This window comes from Emydura macquarii, unplaced genomic scaffold (assembly GCF_026122565.2).
Source record: "Emydura macquarii macquarii isolate MOO-44397 ecotype Brisbane River unplaced genomic scaffold, CSIRO-AGI_Emac_v2 contig_2292, whole genome shotgun sequence".
Lineage (NCBI taxonomy): Eukaryota > Metazoa > Chordata > Testudines > Chelidae > Emydura > Emydura macquarii.
In genome coordinates this window covers 667010-692820 of record NW_027132429.1, presented here as the reverse complement: position 1 = coordinate 692820, position 25811 = coordinate 667010, and the positions used below count along the sequence as shown (strand labels likewise).

Here is a 25811-nt window from a genome sequence, read left to right as displayed (position 1 = left end):
CACACACACACACACTCCAGGTGGGAGAGGGACACTCCCCTCACACACACACACACACACTGAGGCAACATCAGTGAAACTGCTCCCAATTAAATACAAATCCTGGAGGCTGACGACAATTCTGCTCTTGTGTACGCCGGTGTAAACAGGCGCCACTCTCTTGGCCTCAAAGGGCCGGAGCCCCATCGGGTGTAAATCTGCATTGATCCATTGGAGTAACTGGGAGCAGACCCCGAGCTGGGTGCCAAGGGGCTGCCGCCCCCCAGGAGTCACCAGACACAGGCCCCCAGCTGCGGGGAATGGATGTCACTCCGCTGGCGGCAGTGCAACCTGATCCCCAACCGGGGCAAAGTGGTGTTGCCCCATTTACACTGGCTAGGGATTTGGCCCAGTGGCACCACTCTGGAGTTAGCCAGAAGTGAATCAGGCCCAACGGGCCCCTCCCCTGCAGCTCAGGAGGACGGAGAAGCCAGATTCTCTCTCCTCCGTGTGTGTGTGTGTGTGTGTGTGTGTGTGTGTGTGTGTGTGTGTGTATTGCAGCCTGTGCCAACACCCGGAGAAAGGGGCAGTAATTAGCCTTTAATGCCCGAGTAATGGGATTAAGTGCCCCCCCTGCGGGGGAGGGGGCAGAGCAACCCACAAGGCTCCACCCACAGCATCCTGCATCCTGACCCCTGGGTCAGCAACTCACACCCCTGCCTGGGCCCTTCCCAGCAGGGCTGGGTTGGGGGGAGCATCTGACCCGGCCCCCGTCCGCTTCCCAGCCCCTTCTCTGCGCCCGGCCCCAGCCCAGCTGTTTATCTAGCTGCTCTCTTCGCTTCCCCCTTTGTCCCCATCAGGGGGTCTTCCTTCACTCCTTGTAATTCACCCGCCTAGACCACCCACAGGCCGGCCTGCCCAGCTGCCTTAGGTGTCCCCCCCCTCCGCCCCCGCCTGCTTTTCCACCTGCAGCGTTTGAGGGCTAACACTGAGCCCCGGTCCCGGAGGCTAGCCACATTCATGGAGCGAGCAGGGTAGAGCAGGGGGCTGGAAGTCAGGATGCCTGGACTCTGGGCCATATCTGGGAGGGGAGCGGGATCTAGTGGTTATAGCACAGAGGCGGACTGGGACTCAAGACGCCTGGGTTCTATCCCGAGCTCCGGGAGGGGAGTGGGGTCCAGTGGTGAGAGAAGCGTGCGCTGGGAGTCGGGACTCCGGGATGCTATCCCCAGCTGAATCACGTCACTGCTCCATGCCTCAGTTTCCCCATTGGGAAAATAGGGACAATAATGCCCCTTTCACCAGGGAGGGGATGAGCTTTAATTAACCGGCATTTGTGACGAGCCTGGTGCTTCTTAGATAAAAGATGCCCCAGAGGGGCAAAATACCAGCTATCACTGAACATCCGTACGTGTGCCTGTCCGTCTGTCTGTCTATAGATCACCCTACATATCTGTCTGTCTAGATACAGCTTGCCAGCCATCCCTAGCCAGCTATAGATCCCTGTGTCTAGCTGTCTGTCTGTCACGGATCAGCAACCCTCCTCCGCTTCAGCGGGCCGGATCCTCCACTGGCGTGACCCTGGCCGAGATCCACCGAGGCTGACTTAGCTTATGGCGGTTCGCCCCTTTGCACGACGAGCGTGAGGCCCACCAAGGCGGGGGGAGAATTCTGCCCGGCTCAAGCCCCGTCTAGACAGTGGGTCAGGCGGGAAAGTCGGCCCCACGGGCTCAGACACGACGCGGGACCTAGTCGTGTCAAAACGTTCTGGGGACAATGTTGCACAGCACCCCCTGGCGCCACTCGGGGGCACGGGGGCCAGCCCTGACTGCCGGGGGGTGCCCCCTACTGAACCCCCACCCCGCTCCCTGCAGCACAGCGCCCCCTATCCCATGGGTTAATTGTCTCTCTCTCTCCCTATAGGCCCCCCCCGCTGTGGCCCGATGGAGAACTCTCCCGGCCTCCTGAACCCCCTGGCGTCCCCAGCCCTCCTGGTCCTGGCCGCCACGTCGGAGGGCACCCGCAGCACCAGCGGCCCGTGCCAGCAGCCCCGCCACTTTGGGGTGCCGGTGGCCATGGAGAAGCCGGCCCCGCTGCCCTTCCTCGGCGCGGCTTACTCCCTGGTGTACCCCCACGCCGACCGCCTGGCGCCCGCCGGCCACGACTACCCCCCGCAGCTGCTGCCCCTCCCGCCGCCCTTTGCCCACCCCAGCCTGGAGCGGGGCGGGGCGGGCATGCTGGGCTACGGGGCCCTGCCCCCTTTCGCCCCCTTCCACCTCGCCGAGGACGTCGAGTGCTTCCCGGGCGGTTTCCTCGCGGGCAAGCGGCCCAAGGGCCGGAGCGGGTCGGAGCTGCCCCAGGCCTGCTGCCTGGCGCTGGAGCAGGAGATGGAGGCCCGGCGTGGCCAGCGGGGGCCGGAGCCCGTCGGCGGGGCGTCCGGGCTGCAGCCTTTCAAGGGCTCCCTGAATCCATGGCGTGGGAAGCCAGGTAGGGGGCCGGGACGGCACGTTCAGCATCCCTTGGCAAACCGGTGGGGGGGTGGGGACATGGAGGGAGAGAGAGCACCGAGGGGGGTGGGGGGGTCTTGGCTGTTAGCCCCATGGGGGAACTTGTCTGGCCCCGAGCTCTGAGCCTGGGTCCCCCAGCGGAGCCCCCCTTCTCCCGTCTTTCTGTTCTTCCCCTTTCCCTGCTCCGCAGTCCCCCCTCGCCTTGTCTGGAGTCCCCCCCCAACAGCCACTTCCCCTCACTGTATTCACCAGCTGCCCCTTCCCCTGGGTCTTCCTGGCAGCCCCCCCATCCTGGTAGCCCCCCCCCACCCTCTCCGATTCCCAGCGCTTGCCATCCCGGGACCCCCTCCCACCCCAGTGTCTCCTGCAGCCACCCCTCCCCTGACTGTCCCCAGGATCTCCCCCTTTATCCTCTCCGGCAGCCCCCCCAAGTTGTCCCCCAGAGCCCCACACCTTCTCCAGCACCCCTCTCCCTTTGCCTTCCCCGGCAGACACCCCCCCCCCCCCGCAGCCTCAGCTCCTTGTGCCATCACCAGCAAAACACGGAGTGGGTTTTCCGTGTGAAACAGGCTCCCGTTGAAGGGGGCTGGCGGCTGTGTCCAGCCCCCGCCCCCCCGTGTTCCCTGAGAGCTGTGGCGGAGGGGAGGGGATGTGGCGGGGTGGGGGGAGCCACGCTGTGGGTGGGTTGTTATGGGGCCGTCACACACTGTATTCATGTCCTGGCAGCTATTAAAGCAGATCTGGGGCCCGTGACCCCTGAATACGGGGCCAGGGTCGATGTGGGGGTGGGGAGGGCTTGGACAGGACCTCCCACCCAAAGGGAAGCACTGATTTCCCCAGCCAAACCTCCCAGGATGGACCAGCATGGAGCGGGGAGAGTGTGGGGGGCAGAGGACTGGGAGCCAGGACACCTGGGTTCTATCCCCAGCTGTGGGAGAGGAGCGGGGGGGAGGTCTAGTGGTTAGAGCAGGGTGGGGGTGGGAGGCTGGGAGCCAGGACGCCTGGGTTCTATGCTCAGCTCTAGGAGTGGAGCGGGGGGTGGGGGGTCTAGTGGTTAGAGCGGGGGGGGCTGAGAGTCAGGACTCCTGGCTCCCCCTTCCAGCTCTGCCACCAACTCACCTTGTGACCATGGGCAAGTCCCTTCCCTGTGCCGTGCCTCAGTTTCCCCCAGTGTAAAATGAGGGGTAATGATACCAACCCTCCTTAGCAACGCGCTTGGAGACCATTGGCTGGGAAGGTGCCAGAAGCGGGACAAGGAACAATGAACGTCCCTCGGTGCCTCACAGGAACCCCTCCCGCCTCCAGCCATCCCAGCCAGGATCGTGGGGGAGCAGTGGGCTTGTGGGACAGAGCGAGAACCCACACTACAGCAGGCTCTGCGGGTGGTGGGGAGCTCCATCTCAGATGCTCGCAGTCTCCTGCCCTCAGATCAACCCCTGGTCCAGGGAACCCCAGCAAAGCGGAGTAGCGCCCGGCTCTCACCATTAGGCCACGCTCCCCTCCCAGAGCTGGGGACAGAACCCAGGAGTCCCCCTTCCCTCCGCCATAACCAGGGAGAGGAGTTGGGGTGGATGGAGGATTGCAAAGGATCTTTGCCGTTCCCTCCTGCCTTCCCCTGGGCTTGTCTCATGGGGATGGGCTGGCTGCCACCTGCCCGGGGGTGGGGGCGGAAGGAGGCAGGTATGGCTGCCCCAACCCGGTTCACCCCACCCCCTCGGTTGCTCTGGGGTAGTTATCCCGAGGGCTCCTCTATCTTGCATGGCCCCCCCTGTACCCCCGCTCTCTGGCAACCACCCCCCCCCACAATCGCCCCCGCCCTCTCACACGATCGCATGCCCCCTGCACTCTGCGTCTGTCGCACCCCCCCCCCCCCCCGTCTCCCTTTCGCAGGCCATCACACGCGCCCGCTTCCCCAGTCCTGCGCGGCCGGCCCTGCACCATCACCCCCCCTGCCAGTCGCGCCCTCGCTCCCCCCATCACGCCCCACACGCAGGTGCCCGGTCGCCATCTCCCCACACCCGCAGGGCCGGCGCCCCACCCACCCGCACCTGCAGCAGCTGGCTGTGAAAAGAGCAGGGCTGCCATACAGCCCATTGCGCGGGGGGGCCAGCACGGAGCTTTGGTTTCCGGGCAGGAAGGACAACCTATAAACAGGCTCAGCCCCCCCCCCTCCTCGATCTGTCCTGACGGTGCAACTTCAGATTGGGAAAAGCAAACAAAGCTTCGGCAGGGCTTTAAACCCCTCCCCAGGGCCTCCAGCTGCCCTCCTGAGTCCTATCCCCAGCGCTGGGAGGGGCGTGGGGCCTAATGGTTAGAATATGGGGGGGCTGGGAGGCAGGACTGCTGGGTTGTAGCCCTGGCTGTGGCAGGGGAGTGGGGTCCAGTGGTTAGAACAGGGGGGGCCCAAGACTCCGCCACCCCCTGATGTCGTGTCTCTCCCCCGGCGCTACCTGTCTGCCGTGGGTCAGAAGCGGAGGGCTGGGATGCAGGAGGTCTAATGAAAAGCAACCGGGAATGATCAGCTGTCAAAAAAACCAAGCCCCCCTTCCGCGCCGTCGTTGAATTTCCTTTTATTCAGGGCCCGCTAGAGGCTGACCCTTCATTCGCTCCCTGGGCTGCACCGTGACGCTGTGCACCTGGCACAAACCCACACGCAGCCCTTCAGTGGGTCCGTTACGGAGCGCGGCCTTACCTTCTCCCCTAGCTCGCTGGCGTGCTGTGTGTGGCGCCGGTTCAGACCCAACACCCCTTTCCTAACGCAGTCAGCTCTCCCGCTATGTTGCAGCCGCCTCTGGCGCTAACTGGGGGGGGAGGCGGGGGGGTGTCAGATTCCATCACTGCCTGGGGTGAAGAGCCCATCTCCCCTTCACACCACCCCCTCGCTGCTCCCCTAAATCCAGTCTGGGGGAATCTCCCAGCCCCCGTGTGCCACAAATCCGCTTCTCTGAAGCTGGGATTTTCCTCTTTCCATTGAGCCCCCCAAATCTGCTGAGCCCCCTGAAACTGACGTGCGCTGGGGTGGGCTCTCTGTTGTTTGGTTGGGGGGGAGGTGGGAGATTCAAACCCCCTTGAACCCTCTGTACTCCCGGGAAAGCCTGTCCAAGCAAGTGTCTAAACTTTGCCTGTTTGCTTTAATGCTAACCACAAGTGCGGGTCGGAGCCTGCCAGGGCTGGTTGGGAGATGACAGCCTTGGCTGAAATGGTTGTGACAGTCACCGCAGACAGCAGCTCTGATCCCACATAATCTCCGCTAATTTACCGCCCTGGCTGTAGGACAGACCGCGCTCGGGCAGACAGCATGGGGCTGGGAGAGGCGGCGAGCCAGCCGCCCCGTCACTGGCTCCGCTGGGGACCTTGCTCAATTTTGCTTCCCGGGCCTGCCCGGCTCAGTTTCCCCAGCTCTGCAGAGCGGCAGGAGCGCGGCGCCGACGGCAAGCCAGTGGGTCTGATTCTCTTCTTCCTGACAGCCGGGTAAACCAGGAGTCACCGGGGCAAATCAGCAGCTGCCCTGGTGTACGTGAGATCAGAATCAACGGGCTTTATTCCGCTGCAGAAGCGGGCCATTTATTGCTTTAATTGAGCTTCTGCTGCTATGCAACAGGGAAAGCCACGGTGGAGGGGGTGGATCTTGTTAAAAGCTGTCTTTGTCCAGGAGATTGACACTCCCCCCGCTCCCGATTCTACCGAGGGTGCTGTTGTAGTGTAGACAGGACGCCGGCGTTCTCGCCGCCCCACTGCCGCTCGGTTCCGTGGGGCTCGCCCAAACGTTGGCTGCAAACAGCAGCTGCTCGAATTTCCAGCGGGGCCGAGAATTTAGCCCTTTCTCCTCCCCGCCCAATCCAGTGGTGCAGGGGCTGGGGGTGTCCCACCCATCGTGGGCTCTGGGGTCTCTGAATCTGGGGGTTCCCTTGTTATCTGAAAGGCTAACTGGGGGGGTCTGAAGTCTGATAGCCTGCAAATTCCCAGGAGCACATTGTGTCTACACGAAGCCAGGAAGCCACCGGCTGATTCTCTTGCTTGGCGGGGGCAGGCGGGGTGGGTCATCAGAACGACACTGGGGGTTCTGGGAAACTCCCTGCCCTGTAGCCGCCCGCCGGGGCTCTGGGAGCAAAGGGTGGGCTTAGGAGAACCCTCGTCCTGCCTCGCTGGGGGCGTCCCTTGCGGTAGAGACCAGCCGCCAGTTTGCAGAAATAATCGAGGCTCCTGGATGTGGGGGCAACCCCTGTGGCTCTGCCAGGCTCGCTCACCACTAGGGGTCACCCCAGTGTCTCCGCTTCTCGGGGAAGGGCCTGGTCCAGGCTGGGGACTGGGGTGGCTTTGGTCCTGCAAAGATGGGGCCGGGGCTCCCATGGCGGGGCCCAGGAGGGGTGGGAGGTGCCCAGGTCCCTGCAGCCGGGGGACCCGGTAACTGGGCCATGGCAGGGCGGGCGCCCAACAGAGCAACCTCTGTTTATCTCCCAGCAGGAGTCAACCACACGGTACAAACGCAACCTTTTCACGAGCCGCTGAGCAATCCGGCCTCCCCCCCCCTTGGCGCGGCCGAGTTCGGGTGGGCCTGGCAGCTCCCCTCTTTCCCTGGGATCTTGTCTTTTTGTCATGCTAATTCCCTCGCTGGGTGTATTCATCCCCTGCATTATCTCCCGGCCGCCAGGAGAGCAGCGGCAGATGGATGAGAGGCAGGGTGGAAAGTCTTCTCCATAATCCAGTTCACACCCCCCCTGCCTCCCCTCGCACACACAGACACGCACGCAGGGGAGTAAAAGCCCTGCTAGCTGCTGGAGCAACGTGCAAACCGATCGATGCTTCGCACAGAGAAGGATCAGCTTCAAGAACCCCCACGTCTTCAAAAATCCCAAGCCCCCCCCCCCCCCCCACCCCACAAAAAAACTCCTGAGACTGGCTTCAAAACCATGAGGGATTTTTAAAACTGATCCGTCTGTATTTTAAATTGTCGGGTTTCCCTGGGCCCATCGCTTGACGGCTTTGAGATGAGATTCAAGGGCCTTTTAAAGGATGTGCTTTAATCCAGTTTCTGGGAGAAATTCTGCGGCCCGGGCGTGGTGGGTCGGGGGGGGTCGGGCTGGCTGGTCAGGGCCGGGGGGGGGCCCATCCGGTCTTGGTATCTGCCAGGCCCACTCCCTGTTCGTCCCGTTCCTTGCCGCGCCTTTGGGAGGACGGGAATCGTGGCCTTGTTGCCCTCAATGTGCGCGTGCCGTGCCCAGCTCTGCGTTACGATAAGGACTAGAATCCAATCGCACGTGTCAGCCGGTCACCTCGGAAGGAATGTCGCAGCCCCCACCCCATGCACAATTGGGCAGATGGATTCTGGGGTCTTCTCCTGCCTTTCTCTGATGCATCAGAGCTCAGGCACAGCCCAGAACTCCATTGTGTTAGGCGCTGTACATTCTTTATTAGGTGTATTACGGTAGCACCTAGAGACTCCAGTCATGGCTCAGGACCCTATTGAGTTAGGTGCTGTGCATTATTACATGTATTACGGTAGCATCTATGGCTCAGGATCCTGTTATGCTAGGTGCTGTACATAGTATTAGGTGTATTACAATGGCGTCTAGAGGCCCCAGTCAGGACTCAGGACCCTATTGCGCTAGGTGCTGTACATGATTAGGAATATTACAGTAGCGCAGAGGCGCCCCACTCACGGCCCAGGACCCTGTTGCGCTAGGTGCTGTACAGATGCCACACAGAAAGACAGGCCCTGCCCAGAGCGTCACACTCATCTCCCTACCCAGCCTTCCTTGCCCCTCACCACCGCGATCTACCCTGTCTCAGCCTCTGGCTTGAGAATCTCAAAGACATCCCCAGCTTAACGGCGCCTCACAATTCTCTTGAAGCGCCATCATCCCCAGGACCCAGACCTCCCCCCCCCCCCGCCTGCCCTGGCCCTGAACTGCAGGGAATCTCAGACTCGAACCTCGTCAGCATCAGCCAATGTCTAATGTCTTGCTCCAGCCAGAAAGCGCCCGGCCAGGTGTACCCTGCTCCCCGCCCGCAGCGAACGCACAGGTTATTGAGGGGCTGGGGAACTGATTCTGCCCCCTCTGTGGCCAAATCCACCCCTCCAGCAGCCCCTGGGTCAGAAAGAGAACGCCCCCTCTGCCCCATGGCAGTGACAAACGAGGGGGAAGGGGCCACGCTGGGTGTGTGTGGAGGGGCTCCATTACATCTCACATGTATTCACAGCTCCCCGGGTGTGACTGGCCGCCCAGCTAGGGGGATGTAGCCTATTTTCCACTCGGCTGGGCGGGCTCGGGACCCCCCATGGCACGACTGGGAGGGAGAGGCCCCCCCTGCCCTGCCCCCCGGCGGTGACGGGGTGTGAAGAGGACAAATTGGCATAGCTGATTCTCCCCAGGGGGTCCCTGGCCCCCTAGGAGAGGGGGCAGCCCAGATCCAGCCCTTGCTAAGCGACCCAGAATGACTCCTGCCGACACACCCTCTCCATTTGTCTTTGGCAGATGGGGCGGGATGGGGCGGAAAGGAGGGGGTCAGGTTCCGGGAGGGAGTGGGGGGTAGACAATGGCCCTTCAGGAGCGTAACTGAAGCAGAACTTTCTCCTCTGCCCCCTGCACCGTGCAGCCACCCACCGCCCCCTCCTCGCTGGGCCCAGGCTGGAGTCACCAGCACAAAGATCTGAGCTTCCCAGGCAGATGGGGGAGCATTTTCCTCAGTCTACAGACTAGGGAAACTGAGGCACTGGAAGGTTGGTGGTGGGGGAGTGACTCTCCCAAGGTTATGCAGAAGGCTAGTGACCGGCTGAGTCTGGGAACCCAGGAGTTCTGCTCTGCACCTCCCCCCTCCGGGGTGTTGTGTTGTTGTTACAGGTCATGACACGTTCGCAGTAAAACCGGAATCCCCGCCCCTGGGAATTGCCCGGTTTCTTTTCGAAGCTCCGCCCCTGGCTTGTGGGAAGGCTCCCCCCCCTCCCACCAGATCCGCCAACACCTCTGCACCGACTGGTGGTTCCCTGCGTGGGGGGGGGGAAGGGAAGGGTGGAAGTTGGAGATTTTGGAGCCGAGTTTCACTTTGAGGGGTTCTTTGGGGTTTTGTCTGTCATTGATGCAAGAGAGCGAAACTCATGAGCGGGGCCTGCATGGGACACCCGGCCTGGGGAGAAAGTGTTCTCAGGGAACTCCAGTCAGATGTCAGGCTGTAAATATCCCTGCACAGACAGCCCCCGAATGAGATCAGCCGGGTGATACAGAGACCCCGAACGTGATCAGGGCCCCCCGCCTTGTGCTAGGCAATGGATAGACGGGTGGTAAAAGACAGTCTCTGCCCCAGAGATCTCACAATCTAAATAGACAAGCCAGAGCGCTAAGCCACTGCCATGGTGGAAGAACAGTCTTAAGACTCAGCTGCAGTTCCTGGCTCTGCCCTGGGTACCCTGGGGGCAAGTCACGGCCCCGCTCTGTGCCTCAGTTTCCCCCATCTGCAAAATGGGCTACCAAGACTCCTTCTGCCTCTCTAGATTAAGAACTTCTCCAGGAAGGGTCTGCCTCTCACCTGGAGTTTGTACAGCACCAAGCGCAACAGAGCTTTGATTTTGGTTGGGGGGGGGGGTGATAGAAACAACAACAGACCCTCATTTTACAGCTTGGGGAAACTGAGGCACCGAGCTGGGTTTGCCAAAGCGCTCAGACACTTTGCAGCCAGCCAGGCAGAGCCGTGTTGAAAATCTAGGTGCCTAAATGGCACGTGCAATCCTGAATAAATCAGGGAGTCCAGGGAGGAGCTGGGAATCTAGGCTAGATCTCCGAGGGCCCGGGCTTTCCCTCCCATGAGGTGCTTAAACACCTTTGAGGATCCGGGTCTAGATCCATCTTGTGTGAGACGCTCGTCTATCAGTATTGATACGTACATGGTCTGTGCGGGGGCGATCTGCCCCACCCTACAACGGGCTGAGGCTTGCCCAGCCGGGGTCAGTTTCGCAGGAAGTTCTACCTTGCAGCTGGAAAGTTTGGGGTTTTTTCGAGGGCAAATAAACAGAACCAAAGCACCTTATTGATTTCTGGCCTCCCCGGAGGTGGAATTGAAACTGGGCAACGCGGTCCCTCCGTTTCAAGTCTAGTCCACTGGGCGGGGGGGGCTTTAGGAACGGACTGGAAGGCTAAAAACAACCCGCTGGTTGGAAAGCAAAATCTCATTAGGGCGGTGAGATCCAGTGGCCTGAGGTCCCAATTCTGCCACTGTCTTGGGCGAGGAGGGGCCTCGCTCCGTGCCTCAGTTTCCCCTCCCGCTCCCATTGTCAGCAAGAGTTTTGCCTCCGTGAACTCAAAGCCAGGTGTCCTGACGCTCAGGCCAGTGTCCGATGCTCTGGATCACACCGCCGTGCCTCTGCATGCACGTTGTCTCTCGGGGTGTGTACAGCACCTGGCGTAATGTGTGTGCCTCTGGCCGCGATGCCCAGGACTGATCTTACATCGGCCGGTAGGGAAAAGCTGTCACGCCGTTGATCTCTCTGCAAAGCCTTCTGACCTCGGCCCCATTGCTCCCCCCCACCCCCATCTCTCTTTTAACCCGGCCGTTCATACCCTGCCCCCCTCCCCGCCCGCCAGGCAGCAGGTGCCCTTCTGTCCCCGCTTGGATACAATAACCCCACCAGGCAGCCGGGACAAAGGCTCAATGGGGTTGATTAATTGCTCATTAACCAGGACCTGACCCCCCGGCCTGGGCTGAAGGGAGAAGCGCCCGGGGTCACAACGCAGAGGGCAGCTGCTGATCGGGCAGCCTGATTGATTGGGGATCCCCCCCCCCCCCAGGCTCCGCGGGGCTCCCAGGAGAGACCTGGGCTTGGTAACCCGTATGGCGGGATGGGGACTTGCAGGCTCAGCCCCTCCCAGCAGGGGGTGCTGTGGGGAGCAGGGCGGGAGCCCCCCAACTAGTCCGGGGGGCCGGGTGGGACATGCCTGGGGCCGTGGGGCTGTGGGGTGCTGACCAGGCGGCCTCCGTGTACCCAGGGGAGAAGAAGCCGGAGTCGTTGGCCCTTCTGTGCCCCCTGTGCCAGAGGCAGCTGCAGTGCACGGAGCTGGGGGAGCACCTGCAGCATGAGATCGAGAGACTCGCCCACCTCCGGGACAGGTACGGGAGCCCCCCCCCTCCTCCACCTGGACAGGTACGGGAGCCCCTCCCCCCCACTCCGGGACAGGTACGGGAGCCCCCCCCCCCGCTCCTCCACCTGGACAGGTACGGGAGCATCCCTACCCCCAGTGAGTCCGTGAGGCCCTGCAGGGTGGGGGCTCTGTAGACATGGTGGGGGGGGATCTGTGGACTGGTCCCACTGGGACTCGGCGCTCTCTCCCCCTCCACCACCCCCGGCAGTTTACCCTTTTCCTTCTCTCTGCAGGGAGGCTGCGACCCCTCCAGAGGACGCTCAGAGCGCAGCCCAGGTGAGCCTGCATCCTGGGACGGCTGCTGTAAAGGGGGTATTGGCCCTTTCTCCTCCCCCCGTCCCCCTTCCTCCGGTGGGGCGCTCAGGACCTAGAGGCTGAGTCTCCCCTGCGGGTGAGCTCCAGGGGGCGCAGTGCTGAGCGTGTGTCCTGGCCCAGTCCAGAGCAGATGGGGTGTAAACTGAGAGCAACTAGGACTGGAGTAGCCGGGACCTGCCCCCCACAGCCAGGCCTCCTGCCCCGCTCCCTACAGCGCCCCCTTCTGGGAGGGGCTGGGACTGGAGTAGCCGGGAACTGCCCCCCACAGCCAGCCCCTGCGTGCTCTACTCAGCCCTGCTGCTCTGCCCCACGCGGTCAGCGGCGCCAGCTCACCTCTTCCCTTCCCTTCCAGTCTCCAGCCACCTCTGCTCAGGACGGCCCGGACTCTGCCCAGGGGTCGCCGCAGGCCTGCGAGGACGGGCACAAGGTGGACAGGCAGCAGGTGGGCTCCTGCCTCCCCACCCTCCCCCATGTAACCAGACCACAGCCTGGACTCGAACCCGGCACCTTCGGCTGCGCAGACACTAGCCCCGAACAGGGGCGATAAAGGGGCCCCTCCGCCTGCCCGGGCAGCTGGCTGTTGTAGTCCCTAGACTCGGCCACTAGCGGGGGACACGATTGCATGGAGTAAGCCAGGGTCTTGCACCCGGTTAGCAATTCAGCCATGTGCTGGGGGCTGGAGGGGGGGGGGGCCAGGCTTGGAGCCCCCTCTCTTGCTGACCCCTGTGCCCGGCGGGGCGGGGGAAGCACAGCAGATGCTTCTGGGCCCGGGGAAGCCATCCACCTACACTCCCCAGCTGGGGTTAACCACTTACAGTCTGGGGTGAGAAGCAACGCAAGAGCAGTTTTCTTCCTTCGTCTTAGACGCGTCCCTTTGCTTTCTCCCCCCTCCCCCCCAGACCTTTCTGCAGGTGAAGTCGAACCGGGAGGGCCGCATGGGAGGTGAGAAGGGGGCTCGGCTTGGCTCTGGGGTGGGGGAGGATGGGGGGGGTCAGGCTGAACTGTTGCTGGCGATGGATCGGAGCTGAGCAGGTGTAGGGAGGGGCTGTGGTTAGGCACGCTCCTGGGACCTTCACACAGAGGAGTTTCCATTCCCGGCTCTGCCACTAAATGTCATCGAGTGGTTAGGGCTGGGACTCCGGGCTTCGGTTCCCAGCTCTGGAAGGGGAGGGGCATCGACTGGTGGGGGTGGACTTTTCCCAGCCAGGCTGCTCACTGACTGCGCAGCGCTTCACTGCTCCGTGACTCAGTTTCCCCATTTGTCAAGTGGGGGAATAATAATAGCGACCCACTTTGGAAAGTCTCGCGGGGGCAGCGCTCTCGAAGCACAAAGCGTGACCCTGGGCCAGACCCCGCTGCTTTTGGCCACTAAATAACCAGATTCGAATGTTCGATCTGGGCCCCGATTCAGTGACTCCGTCTCCTGAGTTGTCCCCAGCCCGGGTCCCTCCATGGAGATCCAGCCGCAAGCTCTGGGCCTCACGGTTTAGAGGCCTCCACGTACCACGCCCAGCCCCGCTAGCTGTCCAGGCTCCCATCAACCCCCTGTCCAGAGATGCACAGCGTCCTCTGCAAAGTGCTTACGGATCTCTCTCTCTGCCCCCTTGCCATGCAGCCAGAGCCGGCCGGTTTAAGCGGATCAGACCCTGCCTGGAGGAGCAGGTGAGGACCCGGGGCTGGGTGTCTGGCTGTGCATGGTTCGGGCCCTATGTAGAAGGGATTTAACCCCTGTTTATTTTTGTCCTGTGAGAGATCGCCCCCTGAGTCATTCCCCTGGGTCAGGAAAGAGGGCGGGTTTTTTTTTGAATATGCAATTGGAATCGAGAGAGTCGAGTGGATAATGAGGATATCCACAGCAAGGCTCGATACCAGACTAGATGGGCCAAAGGGTCTGACCCAGGCTGGGGGGTGAGGAGCAGGGGATACGGGCTTAGATGGGCCCATGGGTCTGATCTGTGGCAGTGTGGCGCTGGAGGGGGGTAAGGGGGGTACTAGATTGTCGAGGTGTCCTTTGAAGGTGCTCTGGAGAGACGGTCTCGGCTTCCCACCCCCGCCAAGGATTGAACTCCCAGCAGCAAGAGACACCCCCGCCCCCAGCCTCTTCCTCCACTGCCCTTTAACCCTCTTACCCAGCACCCGTTGGACCACCTGCCCCCCCAAACACATCCCGTGTCTGTGTCTCTCCTGGAGGCCCAGATGGAGGGGCCTCTCCCCAGGGGTTCCAGGCTGGCCGAGGCGGAAGACGAATTCTCCGACGAGGGCCGCTGCGGTGGGCACGAATATCGCAGTCCGAAGAAAAACTTCCTGGAGACGAAAGGTAAGGGGCAGCCTTCGCGATGGGGGCAGAGAGGGCTTGGGGGTGTGTCTGGGGGGCAGCTCCATCCTTGCCCCCTCTGGGTGTGTGGATTCTCTTTTTGCCCTCCCCCTTCCTCGCTTTCCCACACCCCTGCTTCTCTGGCTACAGCCACCGTGCACCTGGGATCGCCCTGGAGCTATTCCATCGGGGCGTGTGTGTCGGTTACACCCAGGTGCCTGTAGGCTGCTTTAGTGACCTTAAATTGGGTGGAAATGGCCCCCTGGGGTCTCCGTGGCTGGCATGGGGCTGGGCTAAGGGGTCTGCACCAGTCGGGGTGGGGATCAGGGGCATGGCCAGGGCACATTGCACTGTGGCTATTCTCTTCTTCTGCTAGCGGGGGCAGAGTGTAATTTAGAGCAGCCCGGAGGCTGCTCTACGTGGCGTCACGAGCTGGGAATGCGCGACGTGTAAAGGTGTTTTCAAGCATCTTTCCCCTCTCCCCCCACCGTCCCAAGCACAGGAAGGGAGTCACTGAGAATTAGCACTGGGCTGTGCCGGCCCTGAGCAGGCATTGCTACCCCCTCCCTAAAGGAGCTCTGGTGAGAGGGTGGAGGCTCTGCTTTGGATACGAAAGGAGCCGGGGTTTAATCTCCACGACCGCTGTTAACCCTCTGGTATATAGTCGCAGCTGTATTGTACTTGTGTTAGGCAGGGGAGCAGAGTTTTATCAGACTAGAATAGGGTATGATACATCTGGATGTATTTGGGGAGGGAGACCACTGCCCTCCACTGGATGGATTGAGAATGCTCAGCTATGTATCATAGGCCCTGTACTGCTAATGGAGATTCTCCTTTAATTCAGGCAGCAGAAGTTCAACCCTTCCAAGGCCCCCGAATCCAGGGTGTCTCTGATCCATAGTGCAGAGATTCCAGGCAGATTCACCCCCTTCTGCTGTGTTCTTGTTTTGATATCCAAACCCCTCTTCACGGCACGTTCACCAGCCAGCTGCAGAAACGTCACATGTTTCGGTTCCTCAAACCCACACGAGGCTTTGTACAGACTCGTTGGGTCAGCAGAACAGGGCTGAGAAATCTGACAGAGTTTCCTGTACTTTACGCTTCCTGCCCTTACGTCAGCCTGAACTCAGTTTCTTGCTGTAGCACTTGATTAGAGCCAGGTGGGGGGGAGGGGGTGGGGGGGAGTGGTATCTAGTGGTTAGAGCACGGGGGGGTTGGGAGTCAGGACTCCTTGGATCTGTCTCCATCTGTTATCCAGAGACTGCATGGGAGGCAGAGGAGAAGCAGCAAGAGCAGATGTTTGGATGCACAACATGGGCTGTGAGGCAGTGCCCCCCCTCCCCCCACCATTCCCAGTCCTGAAGTGCAGTGCTGGGAGGGGACTTAACTGGAAAGGATTGAGACATCTCCTTAGAGTGGATCAGGAAATGGGCTGGAGTTCTGGTCCCGGCTCAGCCACCGACGTGCCGTGTGGCCTAGGGCAAGTCATTTTGCCGCTCCATGCCTCAGTTTCCCCTCCCAGTCTGTGTCTCTTTAGAGTGTAAACGCTCCAGGGCGGGACTTGTTGTGTGTCTGAGCAGCGCCTGGCGCAATGGGAACCTGCTCTCAGTTGTGGGGTCTTAGACTGGAAGCTGTCTAGAGCAGAAAAGGTCTCTTTGTTCTATGTCTGTACAGCACCCAGCACAATGGAGTCCTGGGCCATGACGGGGCTGCCTTGGTCCTACCGCAATACACCTAATAAATAACGAACGATACTGACGCACATGCTGGGAAGGGGAGGCTAACCTATGATGCTTGCCAGGTGTTTGAGATCCTGAGCCAGCTGGTCCGACAGAAAGGAAATTAGTGGTGGAGCTGGTTTGGAATTTTTCAACGAAAATGCCCATTTCTGGAGAACCCAGACTTTCCATGGAAACATCTTGGTTCTGATGGAAAATCTTCCGAGAAGGTGCCTCTGGTCTGGGATGGAATATCACCCCGCACTTGCCAATAACCTGGTGGAAGGGCACTCCTGTTGAAGACCAGGTTCAAGCACCTGCTCTGAAACGGGCTTGAACCTCCAGCTCTTTTATCCGAGCTGACAGCCCAACCACCAGTCTATTGGCGTTCTGGGTCTCGCATCCATCCTTCTTCCGTCCCCCCGTCTTTCTTGTGGAAGGTCATAGAATCATAGATGTGTAGGACTGAAGGGACCTCGAGAGATCTTCTTGTCCAGCGCCCTGCACACGAGGCAGGACTAAGTATTGTCTAGACAAGTGGGTCTCAACCAAGGGTACGTGTATTCCTGGGGGTACTCAGAGCTCTTCCAGGGTACATCAACTCTTCTAGAGATTTGCCTAGTTTGACAACACGCAACATAAAAAACATTAGCGACATCAGAACCAAGGACGGACAATGACTCGTTTATCCCACTCTCTGTCCTATATACTGAAATGTACGTACAATCTTTATATTCCAGGATTTATTTTATAGTTCGATGGTAAAAATGAGCAAGGAAACAAGTTTTCAGTCATAGTGTGCGGTGGCACATTTGTATTTTTAGGTCTGATTTTTGTAAGCAAGGAGATTTTAAGGGAGATGAAACTTGGGGGTACTCAAATCAGACTCCTGGAAGGGGTTACAGGAGTCTGGAAAGGGTGAGAGCTCCTGGTCTCGACCATCCCTGACACGTGTTTGTCTATCCTGCTCTTAAAAATCTCCAATGACGGAGATTCCACAACCTCCCAAGGTAATTTATTCCCGTGCTTAACCCCCCTGACAGTTAGGAAGTCTTTTCTAATGTCTAATCTAAACCACTCGTGCTGCAATTTAAGCCCATGTCTTCTTGCCCTTTTAAGGTTAACGAGAACAATTTTTCTCCCTCTTCCTTGTAACAATCTTTTATGTACTTGAAAGCTATTATCCTGTCCCCCCTCAGTCTTCTCTTCTCCAGACTAAACAAACCCAGTATTTTCAATCTTCCCTCATAGGTCATGTTTGCTAGATTTTTAATTATATTTGTTGCTGTTCTCTGGACTTTCTCCAATTTGTCCCCATCTTTCCTGAAATGTGGCGCCCAGAACTGGACACAATCCTCCAGTTCAGGCCGAATCAGCGCAGAGTAGAGCGGAAGAATTACTTCTCATGTCTTGCTTACAACACTCCTGCTAATACAGCCCAAAATGAGGTTTGCTTTTTTTTTTTTTTTTTTTGCAACACTGTTACGCAGTTGACTCATATTTAGCTTGTGGTCCACTATGGTCCCCCAGATCCGTTTCTGCAGAACTCCTTTCTGGGCAGTCATTTCCCATTTTGTACGTATGCAACTGATTGGTCCTTCCTAAGTGGAGCACTTTGCATTTGTCTTTACTGAATTTCCTCCTCTTTACGTCAGACCATTTCTCCAGTTTGTCCAGATCTTTTTGAATTTTAATCCTATCCTCCAAAGCACTCGCAACCCCTCCCAGCTTGGTATCGTCCGGATATTTTATAAGTGTATTCTCTGTGCCATTATCTAACTCGTTGATGAAGATATTGAACAGAACCGGACCCAGAACTGAGCCCTGCGGATCCTGCTCAATATGCCCTTCCAGTTTGACTGTGAACCACTGATAACTACTCTCTGGGAATGGTTTTCCAGCCAGTTTTGCACCCACCTTATAGTAGCTCCAGCTAGGTTGTACTTTCCCAGTTCGTTTATGAGAAGGGCATGCGAGACAATATCAAAAGCCTTTCTGAAGTCAAGATATACCACATCCACCGCTTCGCCCCGTCACAAGGCCCTGTCAAAGAAAGCTCTCAGGTTGCTTTGACATGATTTGTTCTTGACAAATCCATGCTGACTGTTACTTATCACCTTATTATCTCTAGGTGTTTGCACACTGATTGCTTAATTATTTGCTCCATTATCTTTCCGGGGACTGAAGTGAAGTTGCCTGGTCTGTAATTCCCCGGATCGTCCGTATTTCCCTTTTTATAGATGGGCACAATATTGGGCCTTTTCCAGTCCTCTGGAATCTCTCCCGTCTTCCATGACTTTTCAAAGATAATCGCTACTGGCTCAGATATCTCCTCTGTCAGCTCCTTGAGTATTCTGGGATGCATTTCATCAGGCCCCGGCGACTTACAGACATCTAACTTGTCTAAGTAGTTTTTAATTGGTTCTTTCCCTATTTTAGCCGCTGATCCTGCCTCATTTTCACTGGCATCCATCAAGTTACATGTCCAATCGCTGCTCAACCTTTTGGTGAAAACTGAAACAAAAAAGGTCCTTTAACATGTTTGCCATTTCCACATTGTCTGTTATTGTTTCCCCTCCCCCCCGTTGAGTAACAATGTTGCAGAACAAAACCAAATGTCAAACTCTTCAAACTGCAGGGGACAGAATTCTGGTCCAGATTATCGCTTCACTGGGTGCAGGGACGAAAGCGGCAGGTGTCCTGAGGCATCCGTGCTTCTGCAGAGAAGCTGGTGGCCCCGGTCATTAACTACCTGGCGTTGCTGGGATACAATCCGGCTCAGGGCCCCATTGCACTCGGTGCTGTACAGACCCATAGTCTCATGCTAGTGCTGCAAGGAAGCGAGGAGATGGAAAGAGAGGAGTCCTGGCTGTTGAATTCTGGTTGTGAAACTGGGGCCTCTCTGGTAAGTGTCTTTTTTTGGTGCGGACTGGTCCAGGCAGGGGTCCCGTTAAGGGTCTGCATGCACAGGTGAGATGGTGTTTAAGGGACGGGGGCATCTTCCTGGCAAGGAAAACTCCCTTTTAGTAGGGCTATGATCAACGTAAAGGGATGGGGGGCGGCTGGGCACAGGCCAGCCCCGTTGTTCCCCCCTGCCCTGGCCACCAGTGGTTGCCACCCCGAGTCTGCATGGGTAATCGTGAGACAGCCTCTGGGGGCGGGAGAGCCGCTGCCGAGTTTGACGTCTGCTTCCTGTCCCTTGATCAGGGCAGCGGGGGAGAACCTGTGGCTTTCTCCCTGCTCCCCCCTTCCCAGTGTCTCTCAGTTCCCGTTGTCACAGCGGAATCCCCTCCGTGGGTTGGCAGCGCTGCTGGTCCCTTTCTTCCGCTCACCCCTCTGTCTGCGGTCACCAAACAGAGGCACAGTTGTATCACTACCTAGGCGTGGGGTGTTGCTTGCCTTATTTCAGGAACCTATGCTCCTTCCTGCCCCACACCCTGTACCACCAACCCCGCCGCCCCCCAAAGCTGCTGTCCTTTCGGGATTCCCCACTGGGCCAGTGGGGTACAGCTGGTGTCCTTCGTCCGTCCCTGCCTCCTCATGCTGCCATTTGACCTTGGGCAAGGCACTGCCCCGCTCTGTGCCTCAGTTTCCCCTCCACCTTCTGTCTACTTAGATTGTAAACTCTCTGGGGCAGGGACTGTTTCGTGTTTTATGCAGCACCCGGTGCAAAGGGGGGGCACTCCCTCGTGATCTCCGTCGGAGGTGGGTCTGTGCAACGCCTGGCGTGATGGGAGTCCAATCTCAGTCGGGGGAGCCGTGCAGCTCCTGGCGTAATGTGCGGGCAGGGATCTCAGTCAGAGGCTACCATAATACAGCTGTAACCCACGCCCACTCAGTGTGGCTCGTTTCTCCCCCGCCCCCAGCTGGCCCATGCCTAGGGGTTGATGAGTGGGCTCAAGCGCTGGCTAAGACGCCGGGCTGTTAGATCTGGGGGGCAGTGGCATAGCCAGGGGAGAACGGGGAGGCCAGGCCGTCAGGCGCCAGCCTGCAGGGGGAGGGAGGGAGCGCCAGGCTGGCCCTTCACAATGTGCAGGAGGCTCTGAGGGGTGCAGAGCCTCCTGTGCCCCCCACCCCCGGCGAGTCATGAAGGGCCAGCCCAGCCCAGCCCTCTCCCCAGGCCAGGGGGTGTGGCCGCCCAGTCTGAGCCAGGGCCGGGCTGTGGGGCTGCAGTGGGAGAAGCGGGAGCCGCGTGGTGGGTCAGTGCAGGGGGGGGGGAAGCCCAACCTGCATTTGCGCCCTCCCAAGCCTCAGCCCCCCCTGCAGGTACAGACCCCCCTTCCCTGGGGCAGCTGGGGCTGGCATGAGGCCTGGGGGGGGGTGCAAACGTAGTCTTGGCCCCCGGGCACTGGAGACCCTCGGTGCGCCACTGCTGGGGGGTGGCAGGTGTGGTCCTTGCAGCTGACGACCGGCGCTCGGCCACACGTCACAGATGAGAAGCTCTGCCTCCTCAATCTCGCCCAGACTGCAGAGCGCTGGCGGCACGGAGCAGCCCCAGCCACGACAGCGACCTGGATGTGGACCTGGACTCGGACGGCGATGAGCTGCCTGCCTTTGCCAAGCAGAAGTATCCTTCCGTCTGTGGGTCTGAGGGTGGAGTTGATCTTCCGGCCTCGGAGCACGAGGAGGGGCTGCCAAGTTTCCTTTCTGCCCCCAGACTAGGTCCTGGGGTCATGCACCAAAGCCCCACGGCTGCAGAATTCCCACCCGCTGCAGCGTTGTGGCTCAGCCCTGCTTCCAGGCCACGGGGCTCTGCTGCTGGAGCTGATGGGGCGCTCCCCCGGCTGGCAGCGGTAGTAAGTCCCGTTAGCCTCTCCCAAGTGGACCCCGCTGCTGGTGACGTGCCGCACCGTCCGGAGGAGCCGGGAGCAGACGGCACGCTCGAGTGTGCTTCGTCTGAGCCAGAGATTGGCCTCTGGGCCAGCCCAGCGGGTCAGCGCTCATGCATCCTGGGCTGGAACCGGTGGCCAAGGCTGGATTGACGAGTCGTGCTGGGCCGCGGGTGAGCCTGCCCTCGGTGGAATGGGGGGTCTAGTGCTTGGAACAGGATGGGCTGGGAGCCAGGACGCTTGGGTTCTAGTGCTGGCTCTGGAAGGGCAGTGATGGTCTAGTGGTTAGAGCAGGAGGGCTGAGATTCAGGACTTGGATTTCTGTACTGGGCGTGGGCTTGGCACAGAACTCTGCCTTCCTCTATAACTCGGGCAGCTTGCTTTTTTTTTTTTTTTTTGCCTTTTGTGCCTCAGTTTCCCCATCTGCGCAGTGAGGGACACACCCCCTTCCCACTCGCAAAGCTCGTTTGCGAAGCGCTTCCAGAGCCTTGAACGGAGGGCAAAGCGCGCTCGGGGTCTGCGTAAAGCCCTGGCCGGCACTCGTCAGTCATGGAGTGGCACGTTCCAGGGCGGTCTCTCTCAGCAAACTCAGCCCGGGCCGTCCCCCCGATTTCAGCCCCGGCTTTTGGGTGCCGCTGCCTAGATTCCTGGAGGCTAGGAAGGAGCCCTGCAAGCGTTCGGGAGTTGGGAGAAGGGTATTATCTCTTCCTTCACTGCCACCTGACCAGATGCCTGTCTCCAGTCCCGAGGAGCACCCCAGTGGAGCAGAGCAGGAAGCCAGGGGGCCTGGGGACACATGGCACGGCAAGAGGGTAAATCAGTGGGGGCACCCTCTTTCTCTTGGCTTCTCTCCCCTGCCCTGTGGCTCAGTGGCTGACCCCTCCTCCGCAAGCAAAGTGGAAGCCCCCGGATGCTCCGGCAGACCTGCCTGGTGGTCACCTCCGGCTGCAGGCCACCGGACGGCTTCTCCCATGGTCCCGCTCTGCTGGCGCCCCGCAGCCTCCCTAGGTCACCGGTCCCAGGGCTGCTCCCGGGGCCGGGGATTGGGCTGCGGCTGATAGAGCTGGCCCTGGGAACGTGGCCCTCGACGATGCCGGCTCACGCTCGCCATTGCTCCGTCCTGGGCCTGCTAAGAGAGATGGCCCCGACTCAGCACCGCCAAGCTGTCTGCGCTCCCCGGCTCGGCCCAGAATCCCAGAACTCCCTCGGCGTGTCGTCCCCCCGCCCCCCTCCATGCCGCCCCCACCCCACCCCTCGCCTTACTCTTGGCTTCTCTCCAGTCATCTCCTCTCCCCGCAGCAGGAGGGAGGAGGAGGAGGAGGAGGGAGACCCCACCCTCACCGTGGAGAGGCTGAAGGCTCAGATCCAGGAGCTGCGGCGCCGGCTCCTCCGAAAGGACTCGTACAAATGCCACATTTGCCTGGTAAGGGTGGCCCATCCCCCGCCTTGTCCCCCCCCTCCCCCTCCACTTGACCCCCTGCCACGGGGCCCAGGAAGCAAAACTTGGACCTGGCGTATTTGGCTCAGGGGGGTTTTGCCCTGGGGTCTGAACAAGCGAATTCATGCCACTGGGCTCCCAGCGCAGACACGTTCCACGTGGAAACTCTCTGCTGCCCTCCCCACCCACCCACCCCTGCCCGGGACCCCAGCATGAGATCTGGCTCTGCCCCAGAGACGGGCGTCCTGCTGGGGACTTGAGTAGCCGGGAGCTCCCCGCGCAGCTGGCGCCCCTGCCCCGCTCCCTGCAGCGCCCCCGGCTGGGCGAGGCTGGGGCTGCAGCCGCCGGGAGCTCCCCGCCCTGTTGCCAACTTTCAGTCTCCTTCCTTTCCAGGACTCCTACTCGGTGCCGCTGACGTCAATCCAGTGCTGGCACATCCACTGCAAGCAATGCTGGCTCCGGACCCTGGTAACGCACCCTCTGCCCCCGCCCCCCGTCGGGCTTCCTGCCCCTACTCCATTATCTGCCCCAGAGCATGAAATGCTCCGTTGGATAAGAGCACGGGCCAGCGCCGCCCCCCCCCTTCTCATTTCTCTGTGTAAGCACCCTGCCAGCTCGCCCCTCCCCGAGTCGCTGCCCTGCGGCTCCGAGCCCCACACGCTGGCTTGAATCCAAGCGCTGACGGCCGGTCGGCATCTGCAGCCCTCTGGTCTCCCTCCGTTCAAACTTTCATGCCGTGCCCGTCACCGTGGTCCCTGGGTACCTGCCCAGGATGCATCCAATCAGGTGCCTGCTCTTGGCACAGTGACACCTTTGTATGCCTCTTCCCCGGGGGAAGCGTGTCTCCTCAGTGGTTTCTTATTGTGCTATTGAGAGGAAGACTGGACCAGTGGTTAGAGCAGGGGAGGCCAGGAGCCAGGACTCTGGGGTCCCATTCCCAGCTCTGGGAGAGGCGTGGGGTCCAGTGGTTAGAACCGGGGGAGCTGGGAGTCAGGATTCCCGGGTTCTATTCCCAGCTCTGGGAGAGGCGTGGGGTGCAGTGAATTGATGGCCAGGATTCACAGGTTCGATTCCTCGATCTAGCACGTAGCGCCCAGAGGTGGCTGCCCATCAGCGGCAGGTGACGGGGGTGTTCCACGCAGCCCACAGCAGACACGGCGAGGCGTGGGAGGGGCGCTGCGGAAGACACGGGCGGGGAATGGTTTAACGGCTCTGTGGAAGCTTGCTGTGTTCTGCTGCCCTTTCTTACAGGGTGCCAAGAAACTCTGCCCCCAGTGTAACGCCATCACGGCCCCCGCCGACCTGCGGCGCGTGTACCTATGATCTGGGGTCAGCTTCCCAGCCCCCGTCCTCCAGAACGGGCCGCACACCCCACTTCTGCCCCCCACCACACCAGGGCAGACTGAACCCAACCTGCGAGGCTGCTGATCCGCTAAAAAGAAGCCGAGGGCCTGCCCGTCGTGGGACGGGAACGCGAAAAGAACCACGCCTGCTCCGGGCAGGGGTCGTCATTGGCCGCGGCAACCCTGCGCCGTGGCAAGGGGGGGGCGCTGCTCTTCTCACGGCCAGTTTCACCTTAATTTCATTCATTAAGTAAAACCTATTTTTAGTAACGATTGAACCCGGCCTGAATTCTTCACTCCCGCCTGCCCCCCCCAATGAAACAATCCGCGGCTGTGAGTACGCGGCCAGAGACTAAGGCTGGGGAGCCCCCATCACAGACTCCCTGAGGGAGCTGGGTTTAGTGGTTGGGGGGGGGTCAGGACCTTGCCCCGCATCTCAGGATCTTCCAGTCCTGCCCTTCCCACAGCCACTTACCCCCACATGCTGGGGGGCGGGCGGGGCGGGATCCGGGGAGGCGGACGGCTCTGGGATCTATCGCCACGATGCAGCGCCATAGTGACTCATCTAAATACCACCCCCACGACGAGGCCAGGCCCGTCACCGGAAGGACTGGGGCTCGCTAGCCCGCAGGGAAGTGAGCTGCATCCCCTCGCTAGCCAGAGACCGACCAGCCAGGAATCCTGACGCCTGGCCCCTTGCTCTGCCCACTAGATCCCACCATTCTCCGGAGCCGGGGAGAGAACCCAGGCGTCCTAGTGGCCGATCCCCTTTAAACCCCAAGACCAGGCCCCACTTACCAGATTCAGCTTCTTTGCCAGTGTCCCCAGCAGGGGAGGCTGCTGCAAAGCCGGGGGCTCTGCCCTACCGTGCCTTGGCCACTGGGCTGAGAAATCGCAGCCCTGACGCAACAGCCAGCTGGAAATCTCCCAAGTTCATATGACGGCCTCTCGGCTCCCTTGGCAGATGGGAAACTGGCGCTGCACCCACCCCGCCCGATTTCTCCTGGAGCCAGGGGGTGGCAATTGCCTTCCGCTTCTCAACTCTGCCCCGCTCCCCCCGCTGCTCTGTGCAAGCCGGGTTACGGGTGAACACACACCCCAGTGCTGCCTCCGCTCAGCTGTATGCGCTAGGCCACACTGCCTTATATGACCCTCTCTCCCCCCCCCCGCCAACCCTGCATGGTCTGGTCGGACACCACGAGAAGTCATGGGAGCTGGGTGCAAGCCAGGAGCTGGCAAGCCGAGATGCTTGGGTTCCATGCTGAGTTCTGGGAGGGGAGTGGTGTCTAGTGGTTAGAACGTGTGTGTTGGGGGAAAGGACTCCTGTGAAAGCGTGAGGGCATTCTAGTGCGGACAGTTGGAAGACAGGGCTCATGGGTTCTCCTTGTGTGGTTCAGTGTGTGACACTTTTTTAACACCCCACGACACCCCGCTGTGCCTCAGTTTCCCCATTGGGGCTCAGACTGTCCACCCTGCCCAGGATTCTGCGAAGTGTGTCCATTAAACCCTCCCCGGGATCTGAGTTGAAGCGACGCCTCCGGGATCATCCGGGGACGGACCCGCTGGGAGAAGCGCTGTGTAGGGGAGGATGAGGCCGCATTTAGAATATTGTGTCCAGTTTTGGGCCCCCCAATACAAAAAGGATCATCCAGGGAGGGCAACAAAAATGATTAGGGGGCTGGAGCACAGGACTTATGGGAGAAGGGAACTGGGCTTGTTTAGTCTGCAAAAGAGAAGAGTGAGGGGGGATTTGATAGGGAAAGGGGGTTCTAGGATGAGATGACAGAACAAGGAGCAACGGTCTCAAGTTGCAGGGAGGGAGGTCTAGGTTGGACATTAGGAAAAAGTTTTTTACTAGGGGGTGGTGAAGCACTGGAATGGGTTACCTAGGGAGGTGGTGGAATCTCCATCCTTAGAGGTTTTTAAGCTGCGGCTTGACAAAGCCCTGGTTGGGATGATATAGCAGAGGTTAGTCCTGCTTTGAGCAGGGGGTTGGACTAGATGACCTCCTGAGGTCCCTTCCAACTCTAATATTCTATGATTCTATGATTCTATGAGGAAGCGGCACGAAATTTCCACGGGGGTGGGTGGGAGCAGAGGCTGAGGGGCAGTTTCAAATTCCTCATCCGATGCAGTCACAGCGCCAGGAGCAATTCACACCTTCAGAAAGGGACTTTTCCACTCTCGCTGCCTGGAGTTTCCTATTAGATGCTCATTGTGTCTATATATTGATAGCT

General features: G+C 59.9%; 1 protein-coding gene across 1 annotated transcript; it reads left to right on the top strand.

Annotated features, from left to right (window-relative positions):
- Positions 1–1922: 1922 nt before the first annotated feature.
- Positions 1923–23840, top strand: LOC137161257 (E3 ubiquitin-protein ligase RNF220-like). Its single transcript, XM_067560359.1, has 13 exons — positions 1923–2466; positions 11465–11585; positions 11851–11893; positions 12285–12374; positions 12832–12874; positions 13548–13594; positions 14123–14249; positions 20429–20574; positions 21341–21347; positions 21536–21605; positions 22099–22216; positions 22625–22699; positions 23483–23840. Exons 1-13 carry the CDS (start codon positions 1923–1925, stop codon positions 23552–23554), a joined length of 1503 nt encoding a protein of 500 aa, XP_067416460.1. The 3' UTR covers positions 23555–23840.
- The last annotated feature ends 1971 nt before the right edge of the window (positions 23841–25811 follow it).